This window comes from Rattus norvegicus, chromosome 7 (assembly GCF_036323735.1).
Source record: "Rattus norvegicus strain BN/NHsdMcwi chromosome 7, GRCr8, whole genome shotgun sequence".
NCBI lineage: Eukaryota > Metazoa > Chordata > Mammalia > Rodentia > Muridae > Rattus > Rattus norvegicus.
In genome coordinates, this window is record NC_086025.1 from 65512427 (window position 1) to 65538483 (window position 26057).

The following is a 26057-nucleotide window of genomic DNA, read 5'->3' on the forward strand; positions in this document are numbered from 1 at the left end:
GAAAAGCCAACCCTACATTTTGCCAGATGCGATTCAGAGCTCGGATTCAGCGGCCCTGTTGAATGGTAACAGCCACATGAAGAATATTCTAGCTTCTCAGGAGGTGGATGAGGGACAGGAGTGGCAGCAGGAGGACAAGGAAGAGCAGCAGTACACCCTAGAGGATCAGGCACAGCTGAAGAGAAAGAGCAGCCAAAATGCAGAGTGGAGCCAGGGGTAGCTACCTGCATGGAGGGAGAGTGGCCCAGCTCCAGACTCACAGGTCACTCCACACTGATAACCAAGGCCCAGGCCTTAAGGCAGAGCTGTAATCTATCCTGTATCGTGTCACTTCCTAATAGAAACAGGGTTCCAGAGAGCCAAAGGGCAGTCTGATTCCTTAGTGGTTAGGACAGAAAGTAGTGGAAGTGCCAGGCAAGAGAAATGTGGCATCATTCATGAAGGAAGGCACAAGGTTTCTCTTGAGCTGGAATCAGAGATTCAGTCAGGCATTCCCCAGAGGCAGGAACCAGATGAAAAGCTCTACACACTACTCTAGAGGTTCAAAGCATTTCTTGCTGGAAAATGAAGCAAGAAATCCTGGCTCAGGTGAGATGGGGGGCAGATATGGAGATCCCAACCTGGTAAATCTATGCTCATGTCTGCTGGAATCCAGCAGCCAGCAGAAGGACCACTTGAGAGGGTAAAGTCATTTCTCTCCGCACATCAGCTCTGCATATCATGGTGTGTCTGGGCCCCCAGTCCCAACACACTGTGTTCCTTTGAGGGCAGCCTTCCATGTTTGTGGCTGGCCTTCCTACCTTCCCTGGAGCTGTTGTATTAGGAGGGCACCAGCTTTCCATGTTCCCTCCTTTATGTTGTCGTTAGTTCAAGTGCAGGTCACCAATAATTTCTCATTATGTTCACAATGTCCTGGTTTGTGGCTCCAGAGTGCAAGATGCAGAGACACCATGTGAGCCTCGGACTGGACCACGGGCCTTCATAATAAAGCAAACATGTACTCTCACATGAGTCCATAGAGCAAAGATTATAAGATAATAGATTCATTTTACTGAACAGTCAGTTATGTTTTTCTTTGCAGTGAGATCGAGACATCCAAAGGGCATTAAATATCTCCTGATCAAAAGCTGATCAAAGATCAGAGAAGTGAGGTATTAATGATTATTAGGATAGCACAGGAATGCATGCCAGACAGCTGGAGTCCTGACACCTTTTCCTTCCTGTGTGAGCAGATGCCCGTCTCATTTTTACAGAGAATCTCTCTCTCTCTCTCTCTCTCTCTCTCTCTCTCTCTCTCTCTCTCTCTCTCTCTCTCCTTGTCTTCTACAAACCATGTGGCTGTACCTGCTGGCACTGGTGGGCCTGTGGAACCTCCTGCGCTTGTTCAGGGAGAGGAAGGTGGTGAGCCATCTCCAAGACAAGTATGTCTTCATCACGGGCTGTGACTCAGGCTTTGGGAACCTGCTGGCCAGACAGCTGGACAGGAGAGGCATGAGGGTGCTGGCTGCATGTCTGACTGAGAAGGGAGCCGAGCAGCTGAGGAGCAAGACATCGGACAGGCTGGAGACAGTGATCCCTGATGTCACCAAGACAGAGAGTATTGTGGCAGCCACTCAGTGGGTGAAGGAGCGAGTTGGGAACAGAGGTACCATTGAGATTCCTGTCTATATTATTGATTCTCTCTCTCTCTCTCTCTCTCTCTCTCAGGAATTCTGAGTATTCCTGACAGCATTCCTTATGTGGTTCACGCTGGAGTTGGAATAACTGCGGACTGTGGCCCTTTCCAGCACATCATTTTGACCTCTTACTTCTACACTGAATCCTCTAAGCTCTGTATTTTTGGACAGTTGCTACCTTGGAAAGATTTCATGAGCAACTCTTCCCTGTCCTCTTTGTCTTCCTATGGGTTCTTGGCTGCTGAGTCCTAGGTTAGAGACAGTGAGGAGGAAGGAGAGCCCTGGGGTCCTGGGGTCTACCCTCTGTATGAAGGTCATGTGCCCGATTGCATCTGCTTTCTCAGTCCTGGAACATGTTCTTATGTATGACCTGTGCACCTTTACAGGGACAGTCACAACCATTGCCCTGCCTAACCCAATGTCAAGGAATGCCTTAGGATGGTAAAACCTAGTAAGTGCTCTCCCTCCTTCCCTTGCTCTCTCTCTCTCTCTCTCTCTCTCTCTCTCTCTCTCTCTCTCTCTCTCTCTCACACACACACACACACACACACACACAGCCTATCTGTTTCTTTCTCCCTTTCTCTCCCTCTCCAATATTTGTTTTATTATTTAAAAATAAACATATATAAATATAAAACAAAACCAGTTTACTTCTAAACTCTAGACATGCCAAGCTCAAATTAACGTACCATTCAGTATACATTGGATACAAGCTAGTAACACTATGACCTGTGTGCTTAATGTATATGTATTTTTTCCACTTTAAAAAGTTGAGCAATATTACCACTTAAAGCACATTTATTATAACAATAATATTCAATGAATTAAAACTAACTTGACCCTCAACCAAGCCCCACCAATGTTAGCATGCCTTGGCATTGGGTATTGTTCCTTTGTGCTCTTCTGGCTTATGCTTTTGAGACAGGGTCTTGATCTGGAGCTGGTCACCATCTGATGAACCAGTTCCTCAGCTCCTTTCCGTTGGCATCACCAACAAGGGCCACTTGCTCACCTTGCTTTTAATACTCATTGTCATAAGAAATGTCTTGTCAAACTTCTAGTCAAATCTCAGTCTGCAAGCGTGTGCATTTTGGTTCCTAGAATTAACATATCTGTTTTGCACATTTTTTCTCTTTTTTTTTCTTTTTTCTTTTTTTCGGAGCTGGGGACCGAACCCAGGGCCTTGCACTTGCTAGGCAAGCGCTCTACCACTGAGCTAAATCCCCAACCCCTGTTTTGCACATTTTTATGACATATTATCATGCAAATATATAGATTATGTTTTCCCTTTCCCCAACTCCTCCCAGATCCTCCCCTTGTCCCAGTCACCCAAGTTCATAATTTTTTTCTGTCTATCTCACTCTCTGTCTGAGAAACAACAAAATATAACACCCCAAGAAAAGTAACTAAGGTAAATAAAAAAAAAACCCGATCACGTAAAAACAAATAAACAAAAAAGCCAACATAAAACAATGCAAGGCTTGTTTAATGCAGGCTTACCTTTCTTCCCCAAATTTATGGAGTTTATTTTGTGGAGATACAACCCATCTTGGGTATGAGGCTATGTGAGTGCCTTTAAGTGTGTGACAGTTTGCTTCTTACCTAGCTAGTTCTCAAATAACTCAGACTGGACTATGTTAATTATTTAACATTCTTTAAGGGCAGAATTACTGAGCAATATTACTCTATTTCATCCTCTAAACTAATCTGCCAATTCCCAGCCTAAGTTGGTGAGATGATTGTGGTTTTAGGATTTCTCTGTCCAGGTGTTTTCTTGTGGTGTCTCCTAGACTCTCTGTAGGACGCTAATCCTCATTTCTTCTTCCCCAGCTCCCTTCCCTGGCTGGGAGAAGTCCAGCAATGTGCTCTCCCTGCTCAGTCATTGGTTGTTAAGGTTTCTTTATTGAAACTTCAGGGAACAATTGGAAAGGTGGTGTTTACACAAGATTGCACTGGGATATAATCTGAGTAAGGATTGTAACCACATATAGTGAACACAGACATCGGCATTTGAATCTTCACACAGTGCACAATAAAAAGTCTATAAGGCACCATTGACCCTACAGTACAGAAGCCTGTTCTTTCCTTAGACAGCAGGTATCAATTACAAATAGCTCCTTGCTTAGAGGTTAGACCATGTGTCATCTTCCTCGTCAGTGCTGGTCACTGTCTCCTTAAGCCTGTCACAGTGTCTGTGAGTTCATATGAGCCGTAGTCCTGTGTGTCTGGAAGTCTCCTTGGAGTCATCCATCATGTGTGGCTCTTAATGTTTCTGCCTCCTCATCCTCATAGGTCTCTGAGCCTCTAGGGGAGGGCCGTGATGAAGACATCTCTTTTAGGACTGAGTGTGCCAGAGTCTTTCACTCTCTGATCATTGGGCACTTGTGTGTCTCTGTGTCAGTTCTTGTCTATGGCAAGACACAGATTTCCTGATGTATTTGATGTTGTTAGTAATATGCATCAAGGGTCTTGTTACTATGTGTTCTCTTCTCAGAATAATAATGTTCATTTTTCTGATCATCCCATATGACATTTCTATTCTCAGGTTCATGGCCACGTTAGTAGTGTCATTATGGGTTCCATCTCAGAGAGCAGACTTTAAATCCAATGAACAGTGTTTAGTTACCCCATGACATTGGTGCCTATATTGCACCGTATATCTTAAGGGCAGGTCAGTGTGGTAGACCACAGGGCTTGTGGTTGGGTAACAGTAATGACTGCCTTTGTCCTCTGGGAGTGTACAGAGTATCTGCTCGCACCTTGAATGTTAATCTGTAGCAGTGAATCTTTTAGTTGGACATTAGCTGCGTTCTCTTAGTTGGATTACATTAGACACTATAGTCTTCAGCTATCGTCTTAGTTAGGGTTTGACTGCTATGAATAGACACCATGACCAAGGCAACTCTTAGACAGCATTTAATTGGAGCTGGCTTTCAGGTTCAGACATCCAGTCCATTATCAATGTGGGCACATGACAGTACCCAGGCAGGCATTACATAGTCTGAGCAGGGGTTCTACATCTTGTTCTAAAGGTAAGCAAAAGAAGACTGGCTTCCAGGAAGCTAGGATGAGGATCTTAAGTCCTATGCCCACAGTGACACTGTTCCTCCAACAAGGCCACAGCCACTTTATCCAGGCCACACCTATTCTGATACTGTGACACTCTGGGTCAATTATATCAAAGCAGCATATTCAACTCCATGGCCTCCATAGACTTGTGCATTCACATGAGTCTATGCAGACCATACCTAAACATAGCATGATGCAAAATACATTCAATGCAACTGAAAAAGTCCCCATAGTCTATAACAGTCTCAATACTGTTAAAAACCCAAAGTTCACAGTGTCTTCTGAGATTCATGCTGTCCCTTAATTCTAATCCTCAAAGCTACACAGGAAAACAGCTGGGTAAAATCCAATATCTGCATCTCCATGTTTGATATCAAAGCCATCTTTAGATCTCCAACTCCTTCTTCATTGTTTTTACTGCAACAAACCTCTTTCTCATGGGCTGGTTCCACTCACTCTTCGGAGCTTTTGTTCATGAGACATTCCATGATTCTGGTGTTTTGAACATCTGGGAGTCTTCAAGGCATAGCTTCAGTATCATAGCTTCCTGTTCCAACGTTTCTTACCCATGTATGAGCTTCTGGGATCCTCTGAGGGGCCTGGTTCACATCTGCAGCTCTGCCCTCTGTAGAACTCTAGGCTTATGTTGGTTGACTCTATTCCACTGCTGCTGCTGTTGGTGGTATTCTTCCTATGATACTGACATTTCTACTACACTGGGATCTTCTGTTGTAACTAGGCTTCACCAATAGCCTCTGGTAGGCTCTCTTCATGATGCCAAACCTGGAATTCATTGCACGACCCCTTCAGTCCTGGGCCATCAACTGCAATTGAGACTTTATCTTTACCAATGGTCTTCCTTGATCTCTCACAGTGCCAAGCCTCAGCTGCTCTTCATGGACTCTTCATGCCTTCAAAACCAGTACCAACCACCTGGGTGATTCTTACACATTATTAAATCCAGCTACTGAGGGAGGTAAAGCCTTGGCTATCTATAGAACATACTTTCTTTGTGCTATCAGAAAATACTTCCCAGAAGATTTCACTTCAGTGATGCTGGTCTCTTCTTAATCACCATTAATTTCTTGGCTTAAGCTGACCGTAGTTTCTTCTATTCTTGACTCTAAGCCCAGAGCCAGATGGCCAAAGCTGCTGAGTTCTGCTGCTTGCTGGGCCTGAAACATGGTCCTCTTATTCTCTTATCAGCTTTCTGTTTTCCAACTCCTTCATTGACTAACCTTGGCTGTCCTGGATGCTGGGATTAAAGGTTTGTACAGATTCACCTGGATTTAAGCTTTTCTTCACCTAGAACTTACTCAGTTCCAGGGTGGCCTTGAACTCAGAGATCTGCTTGACTCAGTCTTCTGGGACTAAAGGCATGTACTACTTTGACTAGGCCTAAGTTTTTCATTGACAACTGTTCTGCAATATCCAGATCAAAAGCCTGTGTCTTTCATTTCTGAATTGTAGTTCACTCCAGATTAAAATCCAAGATAAAGCATAACCAGGGTATGATAACACGTAATATGATATAACCCTTCCTTGTTCAATGGCAAAACCATAAACAGTAAGCTTAGCTGGGTGGGATCTTGCAAAAAAGTTCCCACTTCTGTGATGGTTTGCATATGCTAGGCCCAGGGAGTGGTGCTATTAGAAGGTGTGAACTTGTTGGAGGTCAGCCTAAAACAGAGCAAGTTCTAGGTGAAGAAAACTTAAATACAGGTGTGGTGGTACACACATTTAATCCCAGGAGACAAGCATACAGATTTCTAAATTCAAGATCAATCTATAGAGCAAGATCCAGGACAACAAAGCTTAAGCAGTGAAGGAGTTAGAAAGCTAGTGCTAAACTATAGAACTCTCTGCTCCTCCTGCACCAGGCCTGCCTGAATATTGCCATGCTTCAGCTTTGATGATAACGGACTGAACCTCTGAACCTGTACACCAGCCCCAATTAAATGTTGTCCTCTATAAAACTTGCATTGGTCATGGTGTCTGTTCACAGCAGTAAAACCCTAAGACAGAAGTGGAATGTGATTGTTTGTACTAAGTTGCCTGCAGCTAACTTAGCTGGGTGGGATCTTGCCTCAAGGTCATTACTCCTTTAATTCAGTTTAATATCTTTGAACACAGGATTCAGCTCCATTTCACTTCCTGGTGTCCTTTGAATATTCGAACCATATACTTCGTATTTTAATTTCTCAACTTCCTTTTTTCCATTAAAATGCTCTTCATAAGAGTGAACTTTAGGAACCACACAACAGAATTTACACCAGGTTGTTTTGAGACTTCCTTTTTCAAAGCAATTAATCTAAATCTCTTCACCTTATCCTCAGGCACACTCTCTGGAAAATGGCAAAAAGCAGTCACGTTTCCCCCCAAAATACCACAAAAACAGTCTCTAGGCTACATTCTGAAATTCTTCACTGAACCATCATGGGCCAGGTCCAAACAGTTCAAATTATTTTCAGTAACGAAGTCTTCACATTAATACTAAGATAGCCCATCAACCCCATTTAAAGCATTCCACTGCTTTCCAAATCCAAAGTCCCAAAATCCACATTCTTCCAAGCAAAAGCATGGTCAGGCCTATCATAGTAATACCCCACTTCTGGTAACAATTTCTGTTGTACTTAGGGTTTTACTGCTATGAACAGATACCATGACCAAGGCAACTCTTGTAAGGACAACATTTAACTGGGGCTGGCCTACAGCTTCAGAGATTCAGTCCATTATCTTCAAGGTGGGAGCATCTAGAAAGGCATGGTGCAGGAGGAGCTAAGAGTTCTAAATCTCATCTGAAGACTGCTAGCAGAATTCTGGCTTCCAGGTAGCTAGATAAGAACCGAACCTTACAGTCCACAAACACTGTGACACACCTACTCCAATAGGGCCATACCTTTTAATAGTGCCACTCTTTGGGTCAGCATATATGGTTTCATCATACCTTCTAAGGGATGGAACAAGGGGAGGCATTTGGGGCAGGGAACAGGGAAGCTGCCAATGTGAGGGAGTTGGATGCAGGAGGTTGCTCTCTGAAGATACCTGCAGGAAGAAGAATGTGTGTGTGTGTGTGTGTGTGTGTGTGTGTGTGTGTGTGTGTGTGTGTTTGTTTGTTGTCCTGAGAGTTTCCTCAGACAGATGTGGGGTAGATAGAGATACAAGTGAGGTGGAGGTGGCTTGGACAGGGACTAGGATCTTTTGCATCTGCACTACATGGAGAAAGGTCTTATGCAATGCCATAGAACAAAGTGTTCAGTGCTAGAGCAGTGAGCTACACACACCAAATGCTTAGTGTGGCATCCAACAGCACAGAGGCAATGCCCTAATCACGAGATTCTTCCCCATTTCCTGCACATCCCAGACCCAGTGGGTGTGACCTTTCCTCATCACAGGCTCCTGTTGTCATGCTACTGTACTCTTGTTAAAGTGTTTTCTCTGAAAGACCTCTGAAGTCCTTGACATCTGTCTGTCTTGCAGGAGAGAGCTCTCCTATTTTGGGGTAAAGGTGACTATTGTAAAGCCTGGCTTCTTCATGACTGCAATGAGCAAGAGGGCCAGATTATAATACAGATGCTGTGGAAACAGACCAGCTCACAAATCAGGGAGATCTGTGGCAAGAAATACCTGGCATCCTGTAAGTGAGCTTAGGACCAATGCCAGGTCCAGTCCTGAACCCATAACCCCTGCTCATTTTAGCAGTTCCAACATTATGCTTGTTAGCCTCAGAGAACACACATTGAGACCCATTTCCTGGAGGTGGTGGGCAATTGTGTGTGTGGTTAGGAGTGTTTGGCTTTCAAAACATGCTGCTCTGTTCCTTCTAATACTTTCATGATCATGAGGCTGTAAGAGAAGTCAGAGATGAGGGACTGTATAAGACCAACACTTTCCATGAGCTGAAATACAGGTGACTGATTGTGCACAATTCTTTGAAGATGGTTTGCAGTCCTTCTGATGAACTTGGAGAGGATAGGCTTGGGTTTCAGAAACATAGATTCTCCCACATAGAGAATAGAATTTCTCCTCTATGGTTGTGTAAGATAAGAGAACGACACCTAAATCATTCCTCATTCTGCATTGATTTGACAAGGCTAAACAGATTGGACCAGAGGTGCAACAAGGACCTGTCTCTGGTGACCGACTGCATGGAGCACGCTCTGACTGCCTGTTACCCTCACACCCAGTTCTCAGCTGGTTGGGATGCCAAGCTCCTCTAGCTCCCCATAGCTTGTCTACTGGACGTCTCCAAAGCCTGAAGAAGGCTTTTATCCATTTGTGTAGTTGGGTCAATAGGAGTACAGTGTGAGAACAGAGCTTCAGGAAGACAATCCTAGGTTCAGCACATGTGCTGTGCATAGCTGCCTGGCTTTTCTGCATAAACATGGGGACATGGGGCCACAGGAAACCGTTCTGCTTAAACGATCCTTACCATTGTTGGCAAAATAGAAAATGATCTTTCCTGCCTCGGGTTTGTCCATTTTGCTGATTTTTAAAAGATTTGTAGGTTTTATTTACTGTGTACATGTGTATCTTTAATCCATGGGTGTAGAGTCCCATGGAGGCCAGATCATTGGGTCCCTTGGAATTGGAGTTACAGGTAGTTGTGAGCTTCATAATCTTGGAGTTGGCAACAGAATTTGGGTCATGTAGTAGATAAGCCAGTCCTGCCACGAGCTGCTTCTGACCTAAACCCTACATTGTGTTTTAAGTTAATTAACAAGTTAGTTTGAAGCAGGATCTCCCTTGTCACACAGGTACCTCATGGCTTGGTCTTCTAACAGTTCATCCGGCTTAGGTCTGAAACCCTGACTAATGGAGGTGAGGGAGTGAAGAAAGGACAGACACACAGACACATGTACAGAAAAGCTGGCCTCTGATGGCTTGTGCGAGCACTGAGGGTCAGCTCCCTCCCCTGCAGCCTCAGCTCCTTCATCTTGAACAGCAAAGGGGAGGGGCTGGCTAGTCCTGTCTGAAGGCAGCTGTCTCAGCTGGAAACCTCCAGAAGGCAGAAGCTGCAGTTGCTAGTATTTACACACTGGTCAATCATCCACAAACACCTGAATTTGGGCCAGAGGAAGAAGGCTTTGCCAATTCTGAGCCTGATCCATGTAGAGAAAAGCTTTGCCAGTTCCCATGGGTCTGAGGCCTCCGTTCTTGTCATGGCGGCACCTGGTCAACTGTACACAGTCACCCAGACATGGCTTCTGATTCCTCTTCAGTCCCCGTGTTCAGAGGTGGATTTGACTCTTTGACACCAATTTAATGTGGACAAGGTAACTTCCCATTAGGATAAGGTTACTTTTTAAAAATTTATTTTTGTAGAATTTTACACACACACACACACACACACACACACACACACACACACACACACACACACACACATCCTCCTCCCTATTATTCCCTTCCCCCTTCACCTAACCTCTTGTTTCTGAACAAGTCCGTGGCCTAGTTCCTGTCCTGTATGTCCCTTTCTCCCACTGCATTACTTAGGGCTGCCTGTATCAGCATAAGTCGGGAGTTATTTACTTGAGCAAGGGCAACTTATCAGTAAGTACTTTGTTGAGGAACTTGCCTCCCTCTCCCTCAGCAACCATACAACTGCCTATTGCTCCTCAGGGAGGAGTGTGGCCTTATGTGCCAACACCCTCCACCCCTTCACACCAGTGGTGAGAAAAGCTGATAACATCACCTTTGTATACAACCTTCTTCCTCATCCAGACTGCAGGAATCCAGCTGGCTCTATAGCTATCCAAGATTACACTTCCCTCAGTAAATTCTCCCCAATGCATTGCACTCTGTGTCCCCCTTGATCACTATCCTCTTAGAACTCATAGCACCTTAGGGTTGTTGATTCTCCTATATCTAGGCCAAGTTGATAGAAATCACCAAAGTGGGAGAAACCTGCTTTTCTCCCATGCCCACACTGAGACTCTTGACCCTTCAGACACTGACGGTCTGAATGTAGCAGACCGTATTGCCTAAGGACTCTGGGAAAGTGTCTTGCCACTCAGTCAGATGTGGGGGCCCTTAGCCCTTCTCACTGGAGTGGTGTTAGTTTGGTGAACATTCTGGACAGACACTATCCTCCAGGAGATCTAAAGAGAAGCCAGAGTGTCAGCCAACATGACTGTCCATGGAATGCTCCAGGGTGAGAGCAGGATGCCCCTTCCCATAACATTCAGGGGGATGAAGAAGCATGAGAGGTTAGGGGAGGAAAGGACAGTGTAAGCCAGGGTCCATAGCTCTGCACAACTTTTAATTTGCTATCACAGGGTCAAAAGGTGCTCAAAGAAGAAATGGACTCCAGCCAAGTTCTCTGTACAAACCAGAGACTCAGCCACAGGCTTGACCCAGTGAAAGTAGGGAGAGGAGTGGTGTGCAGTGCCCAGCTTTGCCTTCAAGGGCTGAGTCCTAGGTATCATGGAGGGGCTGATTCCACCCAAAGTGGAGTTTTCAATTCCCAAAGTGGGGCCTTGCCCAGGTCCTCCTGTGCCTCCCCCTGTCCCTCCTCTTCCTGCTGCTCCTCCTCCTGCTGCTGCTCCTCCTCCTGCTGCTTCTCTCCCATTTCTCCTCCTCTACTTCTCCTCCTCCTCTGCCTGTTTCTCTTCCTCTTGCTCCTCCTGCTGCTCCTCCTCCTGCTGCTGCTCCTCCTCCTGCTGCTCCTGCTGCTGCTCCTCCTGCTGTTGCTCCTGCTCTTCCTCCATTTTGCTCTTCTTCCTCCTCTTCCTCCTCCTCCTCTGTTTCTCTCTCTGTACATGTCTACCTCTTGCTCCTCCTCCCCCTCCTCCTCCTCCTCTCCCTCCTCCTCCTCTTCCTCCTCCTCCTCTGTTTCTCTCTCTGTACATGTCTACCTCTTGCTCCTCCTCCCCCTCCTCCTCCTCCTCTCCCTCTTCCTCCTCTTCCTCTTCCTCCTCTCCCTCCTCCTGCTGTTTCTCTCTCTACATGTGTACCTCTTGCTGCTGCTCCTCCTCCTCCTTCTCTGGCCGTGCTCCCCCTCCTGGCGCTGCTTCACCTCCTCGCCCTGCCCCGCACATCACCAGGTCCTGCTGCTCCTCCTCCTCTGGCTCCAGTTCAGACTCCCACTTCTGCACTCGTTGCCTGGACTCTCTTTCATAGTCTTATTTCAGTGATGGAAGAGAGGGAATAAAATTATCCACAGCCAACAGGACCTAAAATTCTCATCCTTGCTCACATCTAGCTATCAGAAGAACCATAGGCTGGAAAAATGGCAGATTTCACTTCCCGGTGACTCTCTGTTTCTTCGCCTGTGAATACCCTGGGTCCATCCACTCAGTATCATTTCCTGCTTCTCACACCTACTGTCCGTTCATTACTAATCCTGACCGTAATGGGCATTCTTGTTTCTGTCAAGGTCTTCTAGAGCCCAGCGGGATCTAGATTCAGCCCTGGAATTTCTGAATAAAGTCAGAGAACAGGAAGGGGGATGTGACTCTGTCTCAGGAGCCACAGGGCTGAAGAGAAAGCCTTCCAGACACCCTCCCTGATTCATGGAGGTTCCCTCAGTCCATCCATCCCTCCTGAGATTCTCTCGGGAGCCAAATGACAGTGCCCAGCTGCTCCTCTTCCTTGTCCTGGGAAGGGTGGGCCGGTCCTATTCCATGGCTGACCCCGTGAGTGTCCAACACTGCAGCTATTCTTATCTCTGGGCTGCTCTGATCTGCTGAGGTAGATGGGAAATGAGCCATCTATTGAGATCCAGAGTTCAGCTCAGTGCAGGGAAGCACTTTCTCCATAAAAACAGTGCACCCCATAAACCTACCTTTTCTTCTTTGTGCAAGAGAGAGAGGTGGAGCCTAGAATCAGTGTTGCAAAGGTTGGAAACAGGCCCACTGTCAAGCCTCTTTCTAGACTTGACCATACATAGGCCCTACTCAGGCATACCTGGGAACCAGAAATAAAAGACTATTGGGTTCTAGTGGCTGAGGATCTAGAATTGGAGACATGGGATTGGGGTGTGTACAATGCAGTCCTCATGCATGGACGACTGACATGCCTCTTGTGGCAGCCAGAGTCTCACCGTATCCCTCTGGGTACACTGTAGCTTCTCTCAATGAAGAATGAGGAGGTAAGGGGGCTTCTCCAGGGATGTCACATGCAACTTTGGACCACTTTACAGTGGGTGTTGATCTGTCCTCCAGTGTGATGCTCAGAGTGCACTGAGATGGGTCCAACCTCCTGAGCAGCGTCCTCACAGGCTACAACATGCAGAGATGCTGTTGGCTTACTCCAGTGTGGTTGGTGAAATAATGAGACAATAAGGCTAGAGATTACAAGGTTATGGTAAACCTGTTATGTAGTGAGACATCTCAAAAAACACACAAATAAAACAAATAACAATTAAAATATAAATACATGTTTTTGAGAAATGAGTCAGCTATTAAGAATGCTTGCCTGTCTTCTGGAGAACATGAATTCACGTCCGGACACCCATATTGTACGGCTGCCCACTTCTTTAACTGCAGTACCAGTGACCCTCATTCTTCTTCTCACCTCTGAGGGTACTCCTACACTCGTGGCATACAAGAACATGCAAATGTGCTCAAAGGTCCTAAAACAAACCTTCTAACAACATAGGAAAAATAAATGACCAGGCACATGTTAGGATAGAGGAACTTCTCTTTTCATTAAACTAAAAATTATTGTTTATTTATAAGATTTTCCTGTGACTCCTCAGCCTCCATTTTTTACTGAGAGAGGAATAGTCAGGCTTCTATGGAAGTCTGTCCCAGGGGCGAGTCTGTCCTGAGCCCAGGGCTCTCTGTCTCTTCCAGATAGACTTTCTCTGCTCAACCCACTCTTAAGATTCACCAACCTAGAAGCAGACACATCAGGGGTCAGAGACCAGAGCAAGTTCCAGACCCTTGCTCTTTTGCAAAAATGTTGTCCATAAAAGGAAAGGCCAGAGTTGAAAAAAAAACATTCTCTACATGCTGATGGAGGAGTGTGGTAGTGAGAGAGGGAGGGGACATGAGAAGTGGCTGGGACAAGGGCGGGCAGACAGACAGTCAGAAAAAAGGGCACAGTTGTGATGGTCACTTCCTGAGTATATGAAGGAATGGTCTTTTAGTAAGTCTGCAGGGAAGGCATTGTCACTTAGTGAGTCTGCAGGGAATTCATGATCATGTAGTGAATCTGCAGAAAGGGGTGGTCACTTAGTGGGTCTGCAGGAAGAGATGGTAACTTAGTGTGTCAACAGGGAATTGATGATCATGTAGTGGTTGTGCAGAAAGGGGTGGTCACTTAGTGAGTCTGCAGGAAAGGCATGGTCACATAGTCTACAGGGAATTGATGATCACTTAATAGGTTTGTTTGAAGGCACAATGACTTCCTGAATCTACAAGGAATATATGGTCACTTAGTGAGTCTGCAGAGAAAATATGTCACTTAGTGACTCTTCAGGAAGGGATGTCACTTAGTGAATCTGCAGAAAAGCAATGATCAGTTAGTGGGTGTGCCGGGAGGGATGGTCATATAGTAAGTCATTAGGAAGGCCATGGTCACTTAGTGGGTCTGCAGGAAGGGATGGTAACTTAGTGGGTCACAGGAAGGAATGGTCACTTACTGGGTCTTCAGGGAAGGGAGTGGTGAAGCTGAGGCCTACAGATAAATTCTGTTCATGGATTTGCATGCACAGTCTTCTGCCTTATTTGCTGTTATTAAGGACTGAATGGAGAGCCTTGTTCTAATTCAGTGGTTTGAAGGGCTGGGACAGCCAAGGATAAGCCTGCTAACCTGTGCCAGCCGTTCTCAGAACATTCCCCTAAGCACTGCAATCCAAACCTCAATAACCAGAAGCAGCATAGTATAAATCGCAGGGCAGAAGAGATCACCTCATACTATGCCCGAAAAATAAAAAGATTTCCAAAAAGCCATGATTTCAAAAATAAATGAAAATTTGGTATCTCCATTTACTTCTGCATTCTATCCACCAGGAACTGAACCTCCCATCCAGGGCCCACCGACCTGGACTCAGAGGACATGTCCATGTTGCATAGGGGTGCAAACTAGCCAGGGCATGCCCATTTCCTGCACAGGAGGACACAGGGCAGTGCTTGGCACAATCTACTCCTAACTTCTTCATTTGTGTGGTTCCTTGTGGTAGGTCATGGTGCTCAGAGCCTGGGCAACAGCCAGCACTTTTGTATTTGAACTTCTTGGCAGAATTTTTTGGCTATTTCTTGGGTCATTATCAGCCTTGAGTAGTAGCACAGGAAAATTAGCAAGATTAAGAGTATGGACTAAGAACCCCAGAGGAATGACCTCCCTCCCTCCTTGGCACTCCGACCTCCTCCTCAGGATCCCCTCCCTCACACTGTACCAACATCTCCCCAACTATGTACATAGATAAAGACTTCACAAGGCTTTCTCAGGCTTTGGAGAAGTCCAGTAGACAAAGGCATCCACAAGAAAGGTGGACACGTAGATCATGGGGAGGTAGATGATCTTGGCATCCCAACCAGCTGAGTACCGGGTGCGAGGGTGACAGGCAGTCACCAGAGACAGGTCCTTGCTGCACCTCTGGTCTAATCTCTTTAGCCTTATCAGACCTATGCAAAATGAGGAGAGATTCATGACTAATTCAGCTCCCACCACGCTTGTCTCAAACCAGCATAAAGGAGAACATCTACTCCCTATGTGGGAGAATCTGTTTCTCTGAAACTGTAAACAATCTTCAAGGAAAAATTGTGCAATCAGTCACCTATATTTCAGCTCATGAAAGTGCTGGTCTTATACCACCTCCTGTCCCTGACTTCACTTACAGCCCCATGATCATGAGAGGATCACAAGGATAGAGCAGCATGTTCTGAAAGCCAAGAACACCTTACCTGACTCCTACACAAAGAGATCACCACCTCCAGAAAATGGGTCTCAGTGTGTGTCCTCTGAGGACACACCAGCATGACATTGGAACTGCTAAGTGAGCAGAGGTTAAGGGTTCAGGGCTGGACTTGACTTTGGTCCTAAGCTCACTTACAAGATGCCAGGTAGTTCTCGCCATAGACTTCCCTGACTTCTGAACTGGTCTCGTCCCACAGCATCTGGAAGTTTGATGATAATATGGCACTGTTGGACATATTGGTCCTGAAGAAGCCAGGCCCTACAATAGCCACCTTGACCCCAAAATAGGAGAGCTCTCTCCTGCAAGACAGACAGATGTCAAGGAATTCAGGGGTCTTTCAGGGAAAACACTTTAACAAGAGTACAGTAGCATGACAAGGAGCCAGTGATGAGGAAAGGCCACACCCACTGGGTCTGGGATGTGCAGGAAATGGGGAAGACTCTCGTGATTAGGGCATCACCTCTGTACTGTTGGATGCCACACTAAGCGTTTGGTGTGTGTAGCTCACTGTTCTAGCACTGAACATTTTGGTCTATCACGCTACATAAGATCTTTCTCCATGTAGTACATAGGGAAAGGATTCTAGTCCCTGTCCAAGTCACCTCACCTCACTTGTATCTCCATCTACCCCATATCTGTCCAGGAAACTCTCGGGACACCCCCCACTTTTTTCTTCCCATAGATGTCTCCAGAGAGAAACCTCCAGCATCCAACTCCCTCACATTGGGAACTTCCCACTTCCCTGCCCCAAATGCCTCCCCTGTTTCCAACTCTTGAAAAGGTTTGTATATGCTGGCCCAGAGAGTGGCATTATTAGAAGGTGTGGCCCTACTGGAGTAGGTGTGTCACTGTGAGTATGGAGTGGGAAACCCTCATCCTAGTTGCCTGGCAGCCAATACTCTGCTAGCAGCCTTCAGATGAAGATGAGAACTCCCATGTTTTCTGTACCATGCCTGTCTGGACACTGCCATGCTCCCACCTCGAAGATAATGGACTGAATCTCTGAACCTGTGAGCCAGCCCCAATTAAATGTTGTCAGTATAAGAGTTGCCTTGGTCATGGTGACTGTTCACAGCAGTAAAACCCTAACTAAGACAGAACTGTTGCATTCCCAACAGCATGAAATAATTGGTATCCAGGTCCCACATTTCAGGATCTAGGTACTAGGTTTCAGGATCTCATGTTTAATCTGATGCAGTCTAATCCTGATACAGGTCACTCTGCAAATCATGATAGCTATCATGGTCAACACAGGTGACTGGCCATGGCAACCTCCAGAAAGGTCACAGTTCTTCGCTGTTTCCTCTCTCACGCTCTTAGTTCCTATAGTCTTTGAGTCATGATAGAAGCACATGTGTTATGTCAGAATGTATATATAATGGATCCTACAGGGGCCTGATATCTATCTGTGAAATTGAAAGAGATATTCACCCCCAATTCCCAAACATCCTTAGCATATAACAGTCATGAGTCTGGATTCTTCACCTAAAAGGCTCAGTTCCAATTGTATTCCAGTAAAGTCCACCAATGCCTTCCCCACTGTGTAACAGGAAATAATGAATGCAACTAATGTCTCAATCATGTCCTCTTCTAAGAGACTTGGATATGTGCTGTCCAGTGAGTGATTCAGTGTGTGGGAGGTGACAGGGACCCAAAACCTGAGTGCCATCCCCTGATGGGAACTTAAAAAAATGTGATTAAATAAAAACCCTCCCAAAGCACCCCTGAAGAACCCCTCTCCTTCCAGTACCTGAGGGAGTCTGAGAAGGCCTCTACACCATACTTGGAGATGCAGTAACCACCACCAAAGGAAGAGACTCGGTCCATGACACTGGCAATGTTGACCACGGGGCCCCTCGCCTTCCTCACTGAGGGCACCATGCTCAGAGTCACCTCGATCACGCCCAACAGGTTCACATCCAGCACACTTGCAAAGTCCTGTTTGTTCAGCCACTCACTGGGACCCGTGGGGATGGAGATGCCAGCATTGGTGACCAGGCCCAAAGTCCTGGGGACGGTGGGAAAAGAGAGTCACACAACACAGGTTTAATTATGGATGAAATGCACATTCAACAAGGTAAGACCACCTTGACGAGTGTCTACTGGAGAATAGGATTCCATGCTAAGAGCATGGAATCAACAGGGCTGGGAACTCATGCCAGAGCCTGCTGGCTCACAGCATGGATACCTCCATGCTTTCAGTCTTCGTGACCCAGCTCTGTACCTGGGAATCAGCCAGCAGTCCCTCTTTAGGGACTCAGCCTTCTCACTCTTTAGGAACAGGTGGTGGAAACATGGTGCATCTTTGTTAATCTGGAGGCCAGAAAAGTACGTTTGTGTTTCACAAGCTGATGTCATACTTGCAGAGATCTTTTTTTTTTAATTTATTTAATACTTAATAATAATTCTTTGGTTTCCGGGCAAACATCCCCCTTTCCCCCTCCCCTTCCTTATGGGTGTTCCCCTCCCCACCCTCCCCCCATTGCCGCCCTCCCCCCAACAGTCTAGTTCACTGGGGGTTCAGTCTTAGCAAGACCTAGGGCTTCCCCTTGCACTGGTGCTCTTACTAGGATATTCATTGCTACCTATGAGGTCAGAGTCCAGGGTCAGTCCATGTATAGTCTTTAGGTAGTGGCTTAGTCCCTGGAAGCTCTGGTTGCTTGGCATTGTTGTATATATGGGGTCTCGAGCCCCTTCAAGCTCTTCCAGTTCTTTCTCTGATTCCTTCAACGGGGGTCCTATTCTCAGTTCAGTGATTTGCTGCTGGCATTCGCCTCTGTATTTGCTGTATTCTGGCTGTGTCTCTCAGGAGCGATCTACATCCGGCTCCTGTCGGTCTGCACTTCTTTGCTTCATCCATCTTGTCTAATTGGGTGGCTGTATATGTATGGGCCACATGTGGGGCAGGCTCTGAATGGGTGTTCTTTCAGTCTCTGTTTTAATCTTTGCCTCTCTCTTCCCTGCCAAGGGTATTCTTGTTCCCCTTTTAGAGAAGGAGTGAAGCATTCACATTTTGATCATCCGTCTTGAGTTTCATTTGTTCTAGGCATCTAGGGTAATTCAAGCATTTGGGCTAATAGCCACTTATCAATGAGTGCATACCATGTATGTCTTTCTGTGATTGGGTTAGCTCACTCAGGATGATATTTTCCAGTTCTAACCATTTGCCTACGAATTTCATAAAGCCGTTGTTTTTGATAGCTGAGTAATATTCCATTGTGTAGATATACCACATTTTCTGTATCCATTCCTCTGTTGAAGGGCATCTGTGTTCTTTCCAGTTTCTGGCTATTATAAATAAGGCTGCGATGAACATAGTGGAGCACGTGTCTTTTTTATATGTTGAGGCATCTTTTGGGTATATGCCCAGGCGAGGTATAGCTGGATCCTCAGGCAGTTCAATGTCCAATTTTCTGAGGAACCTCCAGACTGATTTCCAGAATGGTTGTACCAGTTTACTTGCAGAGATCTTATTCTCTGATTTGATGTGATGGTTTGAATGGAAGCCATAGGCTCATTATTTAAATGCCTGGTCCTGAGAGAGTGGCACTGCTTGAGAAGAATTAGGAGGTGTGGCTCTGTTGGAGCGTGTGTGGCCATGTTGGATTATGTGATTCGCTGTGAATGGGCTATCCCAGAGTCTTGCTGTTCCTGCTCCCTGTGAATATAGATGTAGTACTCTCAGCTCCTCTCTAGCACCATGATTGCCTACAACAAACCTCACTTCCTCTCATGAAGATAATGGCCTAAAACTTTAAATGTATGCAAGCCCAAATTCAATGTTTCATCTATATGAGTTACCATTGTCATGGCATTGCTTCCTTGAGATAGAATTCTGAAGAAGACAGTTGTATCACATTACTTCGAGCAGTTTAAGCTACCCGTGTCTTTGAAATTTGCCAAGAAAGATAGTTATAAGGAAGAATTACATTTCATTATTATTTCTTGTTATACTAATAAGGAAGGATAGTGATCAGGAGGAAGAAATGGAGGAGAGGAAAACACAAAGTAGAAAGGAAAAGTAGACAGAGTTAATCTGGGGGTAATTTGGATGGAAATCCTCTAAATGAAAATTTGATTGTGGGAGATTTGGAAAACAGAGCTGGGCTTTTAGGCTCTGACGAATCCTGCCTTGAAATGAATAATGATCAACTCTCGTTGTTGATCAACATCTATACTGATGAAAATCAATATTGATCACCTCTCCTCTGATTCTTACAAAACCCAATATATCACCTGGTTTTATGACAACTGGACACAAGCTAGAATCATCAGAGAGGAAGGAGCCTCAGTTGAGGAAATGCTTATGAAAGATTCACTTACTGATCATCTAGGGATGCCACAGCCTGCTGTGGGTAGTGTCATCCCTGGGAAGCTGATTTTCAGTGAGCAAAAAGCAGGTGAACAAGCCATGGGGAAAAAAAAACAGTAAGTAGTACTCCTCCATGGCCTCTGCATCAGTTCCTGCCTCCAGGATCCTCCCAATCTGAGTTCCTGCTCTGACTTCCTTTGGTGATGGATGTGGAAGTAGAACCTAAATAAACCCTTTCCTAGAACAACTTACTTTTGGGTAATGATGTTTGGTTGCAACAGTAAAATCCCCTACTTAAGACACCGAGGGACAGGATAAGGGGGGTGAAAATCTTTGATAATAACTAATAGGACAGATTTTCCACCGTCCACCTGAACACACTGGCTTCTTACTACCACTCACCCACAAGTAGCCCTCACTCATCCCCTTGGCCTTTAATTCATGAATCTTCAAGGAATCACTCTGAAATGCCTACAAGTAAGTGTCATATCTCCATAGATATGTCAATTTCTGGACAGAGTGAATGGGAGACTAATTGATTGAGATTTAGATAGGCATTTGTTGATTTTAAAATTTTGACTTACCAACAGACTCAGCTCAGAGGCCCTAGTGCAGGAGTTGGGAAAAGTACTAGAGGAGCTGAGGGTGAGGAAGAAGATCAACTGGCCAGACCACCCAGTGCTCCCAGGGAGTAGACCACCAACCAAGGAGAGTATAGGAAGGGATCCATGGCTCCCAGAGACATAGGTATCAGAGGATATCATTGTCTGACGTCAATGGGAGGGGAGGCCCTTGATCCTGTGGAGGTTTGATGCCCCAGCATAACCCCCTATGCTACAGGGGTGGGGCAATAGAGGGTGGGTGGGGGAACACCCTTATAGAGGCAAAGGGGATGGAGGAGAAGGACGTTGTGGGATGGGGGGACTTTTGGAGGGGTGGCCAGGAAGTGGAATATCATTTGAGATGTAAACAAATAGAAAGATTAATAAAAATTTAAAAAATGGCTCATTAAGAAATCTGTATCCTTGTTTCAACAGCATGTCTTGTGCTTCTATAGACACATAATTTGTAATTGAGATTGTTTTTATTCTGTTTTGAAAAACCATATGGAAACCTACTTCTGTAGAAGCTTCCTAAAGTACATATGTGAATGCAATTTCAGGGGAGACACCATATTATGGTAGACATGAGACACCAAGTACACATCTTGTGCCACCAAGTAAAACCTTCAGTGGCAGGAATGGGTTACATTTTGTTCCTAAAAGGGATCCATAGAACAACCCCTCTGTCTTAGTTAGGGTTTTAGTGCTGTAAACAGACACTATGACCAAGTCAACTCTTACCCAACATTTAATTGGGGGCTATCTACAGGTTCAGAAGTTCAGTCCATTATCATCAAGGTGAGAGTATGACTGTATCCAGGAAGACCACCTCTTGTTGAGAAGGCACCTATGAGAAGACTGGCTTCCAGGAAACCCAAACCCACAGAGACATACCTACTGCAACAGAGCCATACATCAAAATAGTACCACTACCTTGGCTAGGCATACCCAAACCACCACCCACCAATTCCCCATCCCAGGCTAGGCTCAAGGCTGCTAGCTGCTCTCTCAACCTGATGGTAAGGCTAAATGGCTGTTGTGGTTTGAATATGCTGGCCCAGGGACTCGCACTATTGGGAGGTATGGCCTTGTTGCAGTAGGTGTAGCCATGGTGCAGGAAGTGTATCAGTTGGGCATAGGCTTTAAGACCCTGATCCTAGCTCCCTGGAAGCCAGTCTTGTCCTGTTTATCTTTGGAACAAGATGTAGAACTCTCGAATCCTCCTATACCATGGCTGCCTAGATGCTCCCATTCTCCTGCTTTGATGATGAAATGAACATCTGACCCTGTAAGCCAGCCCCCCAAACTTGTTGTCCTTCTAAGACTTGCCTTGTTCATAGCTGTAACCCTAACTAAGACAATAGTTGGTACCAGGATTGGGGTATTGCTGTGATAGGCCTGACCATGCTGTTGTTTGGAAGAATGTAGATTTGGGGACTTTGGATTTGGAAGGTGGTGGAATGCTTTGAGGAGGGCTTAATGGCTTATTTTTGCAGGAATACGGAAGGCTTTGTTGCTGAGGGTGTTTGAACTGTGAAAGCCTCGCTCTAGGAGTATCAGAGAAGAACAATTTTAATATGTGACCAAGGAACTCTGCTCTTGTAATATTTTTGTGTACAATGTGACTGTTTTGCCCTTGTCTGAAGAGTCTACCTAAGGCAAAGGTAAAGGGATTTACATTAATTGCATTGAGAAAGGAAGTCTCAACAAAATCAAACAGGCTTTGTTTAGTCTTATGATGAGTGTTTTGAACAAGCATAGCAAGCTTAGAAAGAAAAAATGTAAAATATATGGTTCAAGTATTAAAAGCATGCCAAGAAGTGAAAAGAAGATGAATCCTGTATTCAAGGAAATAAACAGATTAAGGAAGTGGTAGCTCTGTGACAAGATCCCACCCAGCTAAGCTTACTGTTTATGGGTTTGCCATTGAACAAGGAATCATATCATATTACATGTTATCATTACTTTGGTTATTATTTCTACTTAGATTTTTAATGTGGAATGAACTACAATCCAGAAAAGAACTACACAGGCTTTTGACCTGTGTACCTGAAGTATATGCCTTTGGTCCCAGAAGACTGTGCCAAGCAGATCTCTGAGTTCAAGGCCACCCTGGGACAAAGCAGTTCTAGGTGAAGAAAAGCTTAAATCCAGGTGAGTCTGTACAAACCTTTAATCCCAGCATCCAGGACAGCCAAGGTTAGTCAATGAAGGAGTTGGAAAACAGAAAGCTGATAAGAGAATAAGAGGGCCATGTTTCAGGCCCAGCAAGCAGCAGGACTCAGCAGCTTTGGCCATCTGGCTCTGGGCTTAGAGTCAAGAATAGAAGAGACTACTGGGAAAATTGATACTGGTCAGCTTAAGCCAAGAAATTAATGGTGATTAAGAAGAGACCAGCATCACTGAAGTGAAATCTTCTGGGAAGTATTTTCTGAGAGCACAAAGAAGATATGTTCTAGAGATAGCCAAGGTTGTACAACCTTGTACTGAGGGTTGTACCCTCAGTAGCTGGATTTGGTAATGTGTAAGAATCACCCAGGTGGTACTGGTTTTGAAGGTATAAAGGAGTCATGGAGAGCAGCTGAGGCTTGGCACTGTGAGAGGCCAGGGAAGTCTCAATTGCAGTTGATGGCCCAGGACTGAAGAGGTCATGCAAAGGAATTGAGGCTTGGCACTAAAAAGGGAGCATATGAGAGGCTCTTGGTGAAGCCTAGTTGCATCAGAAGACCCCAGTGGAAATGCCAGTATCATAGGATGAACACCAAGAACAGCAGCAACAATGGAATAGAGTCAACCAGAGCCTATTGGTCTACAGAGGGCAGAGCTACAGATAGGACCCAAGCCCTTCAGAGGAGTCCAGAAGATCATGTGTGGAACCAAGACACTGGAAAAAAAGCTATAATGTTCAAGTTCCTTGGAGACCCCAAGATGTTTTGAAAGACCCCAGCTTAGCAGCAGTAACGCCATTTTGCAAGGCTGTACTTAAGATGACTGGTTCAGGGAAAGGTTAGAACACTGAGTACACAGCGGCTGCCAAGCAAGATATGTTTGGTTGAAGGCCTGGCAACAGGACGACTTCGGTTGAGCACCTGACAATGAAAAAAAAGCCCCAGGAGAGGTCCCACACCCTGGTGGGGGGCCGAGTCAGTCGTTATGTTCCAAGAAGGTAGCTAAGAAACTTGCCCCCGGGCTGAACCCTTGGGGGGCCGAGTCAGCCGTTATGTTTCAGGAAGGTAGCTAGGAAACTTGCCCCCGGGCTAAACCCTTGCCATATTAGAATCCACCAATTATATCCCTGTAACCATGCATCTGCTTCTGTATGCTTGCTTCTGCTCCCCAAAATCCTATAAAAGCCCATCCTTGGTTCCGTGGGGCACGCCAGTCCCCCGAGTGACTGAAGCGCCCGCAGGTGCCTGTGCCTGTGTATCCCGACAATAAACCAAATCCTCTTGCTGATTGCATCCTGTGGTGTCTCGGTCTGGTCTTTGGAGTTGGAGGGTCTCCATCCCGAGGGAAAGTTCTCCCTGAGAGCTTTTCAGTTTGAGTTGCCAGAGTCACAGGATATCTGCTGAGGAAAGTTCCATGATATCAAAGATGGCTTTGATATCAGATATAGAGATGCAGAGTTTGGAGTTGCCCAGCTGTTTTCCTGTATATCTTCAAGGACTACCGTTAAGAGACAGCATGACTCTCAGAAGATACTTTGAACTTTGGACTTTTTCTTTTTCTTTTTTTTTTGTTTCTTTCCGGAGCTGGGGACCAAACCCAGGGCCTTGCGCTCCCTAGGCAAGTGCTCTTCCGCTGAGCTAAATCTCCAACCCCTGAACTTTGGACTTTTAACAGTCTTGCAATGGTTTAGACTATGGGGACATTTGAAGTTAGATTAAATGTATTTTGCATTATGGTATGTTTTTATATGTGCCCCACACACTCGTGTTTGAACAAGCTATGGAGATCAGGGAGTTGAATGTGGTGCTTTGAATAGACTTGATCCAGGCCGTGGCATTATTAGGAGGTGTGGCCTGGCTAAAGTAGCTGTGGTCTTATTGGAGTAGGTGTGTCACTGTGGGCATAGGCTTTAAGACCCTAATGCTAGCTTCTTTTTTTTTTTTTTTTTTTTTTTTTTTTTGAGTTTTCAGTGGGTATGTTTATTAAGTATACACATCAAGAGAGAGAGAGAGAGAGAGAGAGAGAGAGAGAGAGAGAGAGAGAGAGAGAGAGAGGAAGGGAGAGGGAAGGAGGGAGAAAGAGAGGAAGGGAGAGAGGGCTAATGCTAGCTTCTTGCAAGCCAGTCTTCCTTTGTTTGCCATCAGAACAAGATGTAGAACTCTCAGCTCCTCCTACACCCTGCCTGCCTGGATGCTGCCATGTTCCTGCTTTGATAATGGACTGACTCTCTGAACCTGTAAACAAGCCCCAATTAAATGTTGTTTAAGACTTGCCATGGTCATGGTGTCTGTTCATAGCAGTAAAACCATAACAAAATCAGTAGCTGAAGTCCATAATGTCTGATGTCACCAAAATGAGAGAAGGCAGCTGGTACCCAACTAAAAGCTTCACTGCTACTGATTAGCCAGAAGATACTCTGTACACTCCCAGAGGACAAAGGCAGTCATTACTATTACCCAACCACAAGCCCTGTGATCTACCACAGTGACCTGCCCTTAAGATATATGATGCAATATAGGCACCAATGTCATGGGGTAACTAAACACTGTTCATTGGATTTAAAGTCTGCTCTCTGAGATGGAACCCATAATGACACTACTAACGTGTTCCATGAACCTGAGACTAGAAATGTCATATGGGATGATCAGAAAAATGAACATCATTATTCTGAGAAGGGAACACACAGTAATAAGACCCTTGATGCATATTACTAACTACATCAAGTACATCAGGAAATCTGTGTCTTGCCATAGACAAGAACTGACACAGAGACACACAAGTGCCCAATGAGCAGAGAGTGAAAGACTCTGGCACACTCAGTCCTAAAAGGGATGTCTTCATCACGGCCCTCCTCTAGAGGCTCAGAGACCTATGAGGATGAGGAGGCAGAAACATTAAGAGCCACACGTGATGGATGACTCCAAGGAGACTTCCAGACACACAGGACTGCGGCTTATATGAACTCACAGACACTGTGGCAGCTCATGGAAGACCTGCACAGGCTCAAGGAGACAGTGACCAGCACTGATGAGGGAAGGTGGACACATGGTCTAACCTCTAAGCAAGGAGCTATTTGTAATCGATACCTGCTGTCTAAGGAAGAACAGGCTTCTGTACTGTAGGGTCAATGGTGCCTTGTAGGCATTTTACTGTGCACTGTGTGAAGATTCAAATGCTGATGTCTGTGTCTACTTCATGTGGTTATAATCCTTATTCATAGAATGTCTTGGCGCAATCTGACATAAAAACTTCCTTTCCAATTGTTCCTTAAAGTTTCAATACAGAGACCTTAACAACCAATGACTGAGCAGGGAGAGCACATTGCTGGACTTCTCCCAGCCAGGGAAGGGAGCTGGGGAAGA

At 45.5% G+C, this 26057-nt stretch overlaps 1 protein-coding gene, 1 long non-coding RNA gene and 1 pseudogene across 2 annotated transcripts; 2 read left to right on the forward strand and 1 right to left on the reverse strand.

Moving 5' to 3' along the window:
* The first annotated feature begins 1508 nt into the window (after positions 1 to 1508).
* Positions 1509 to 24601, forward strand: Rdh16-ps1 (retinol dehydrogenase 16, pseudogene 1; annotated as a pseudogene).
* LOC134479887 (uncharacterized) lies at positions 1726 to 6595 on the forward strand. The gene is made up of 2 exons (XR_010053746.1): positions 1726 to 1928; positions 2063 to 6595. It is a non-coding gene; the product is annotated as an uncharacterized LOC134479887 (long non-coding RNA).
* Rdh9 (retinol dehydrogenase 9) lies at positions 15126 to 17970 on the reverse strand. The gene is made up of 4 exons (XM_039080603.1): positions 17837 to 17970; positions 17363 to 17620; positions 15748 to 15911; positions 15126 to 15319 (listed from the first exon to the last, which is right to left on the reverse strand). Exons 1-4 carry the CDS (start codon positions 17968 to 17970, stop codon positions 15126 to 15128), a joined length of 750 nt encoding a protein of 249 aa, XP_038936531.1.
* Positions 24602 to 26057: the final 1456 nt, after the last annotated feature.

Excerpts from the sequence above, each read along its gene's own strand:
- Rdh9 (XM_039080603.1), bottom strand. The coding sequence starts at position 17,970 with ATGACATCAGCTTGTGAAACACAAACGTACTTTTCTGGCCTCCAGATT. Across the intron at positions 17,621-17,836 it reads GACTGCTGGCTGATTCCCAG|GACTTTGGGCCTGGTCACCA; the intron begins GTACAGAGCTGG and ends CACCGTCCCCAG. Across the intron at positions 15,320-15,747 it reads CGAGAACTACCTGGCATCTT|GTCTGATAAGGCTAAAGAGA; the intron begins GTAAGTGAGCTT and ends CATTTTGCATAG.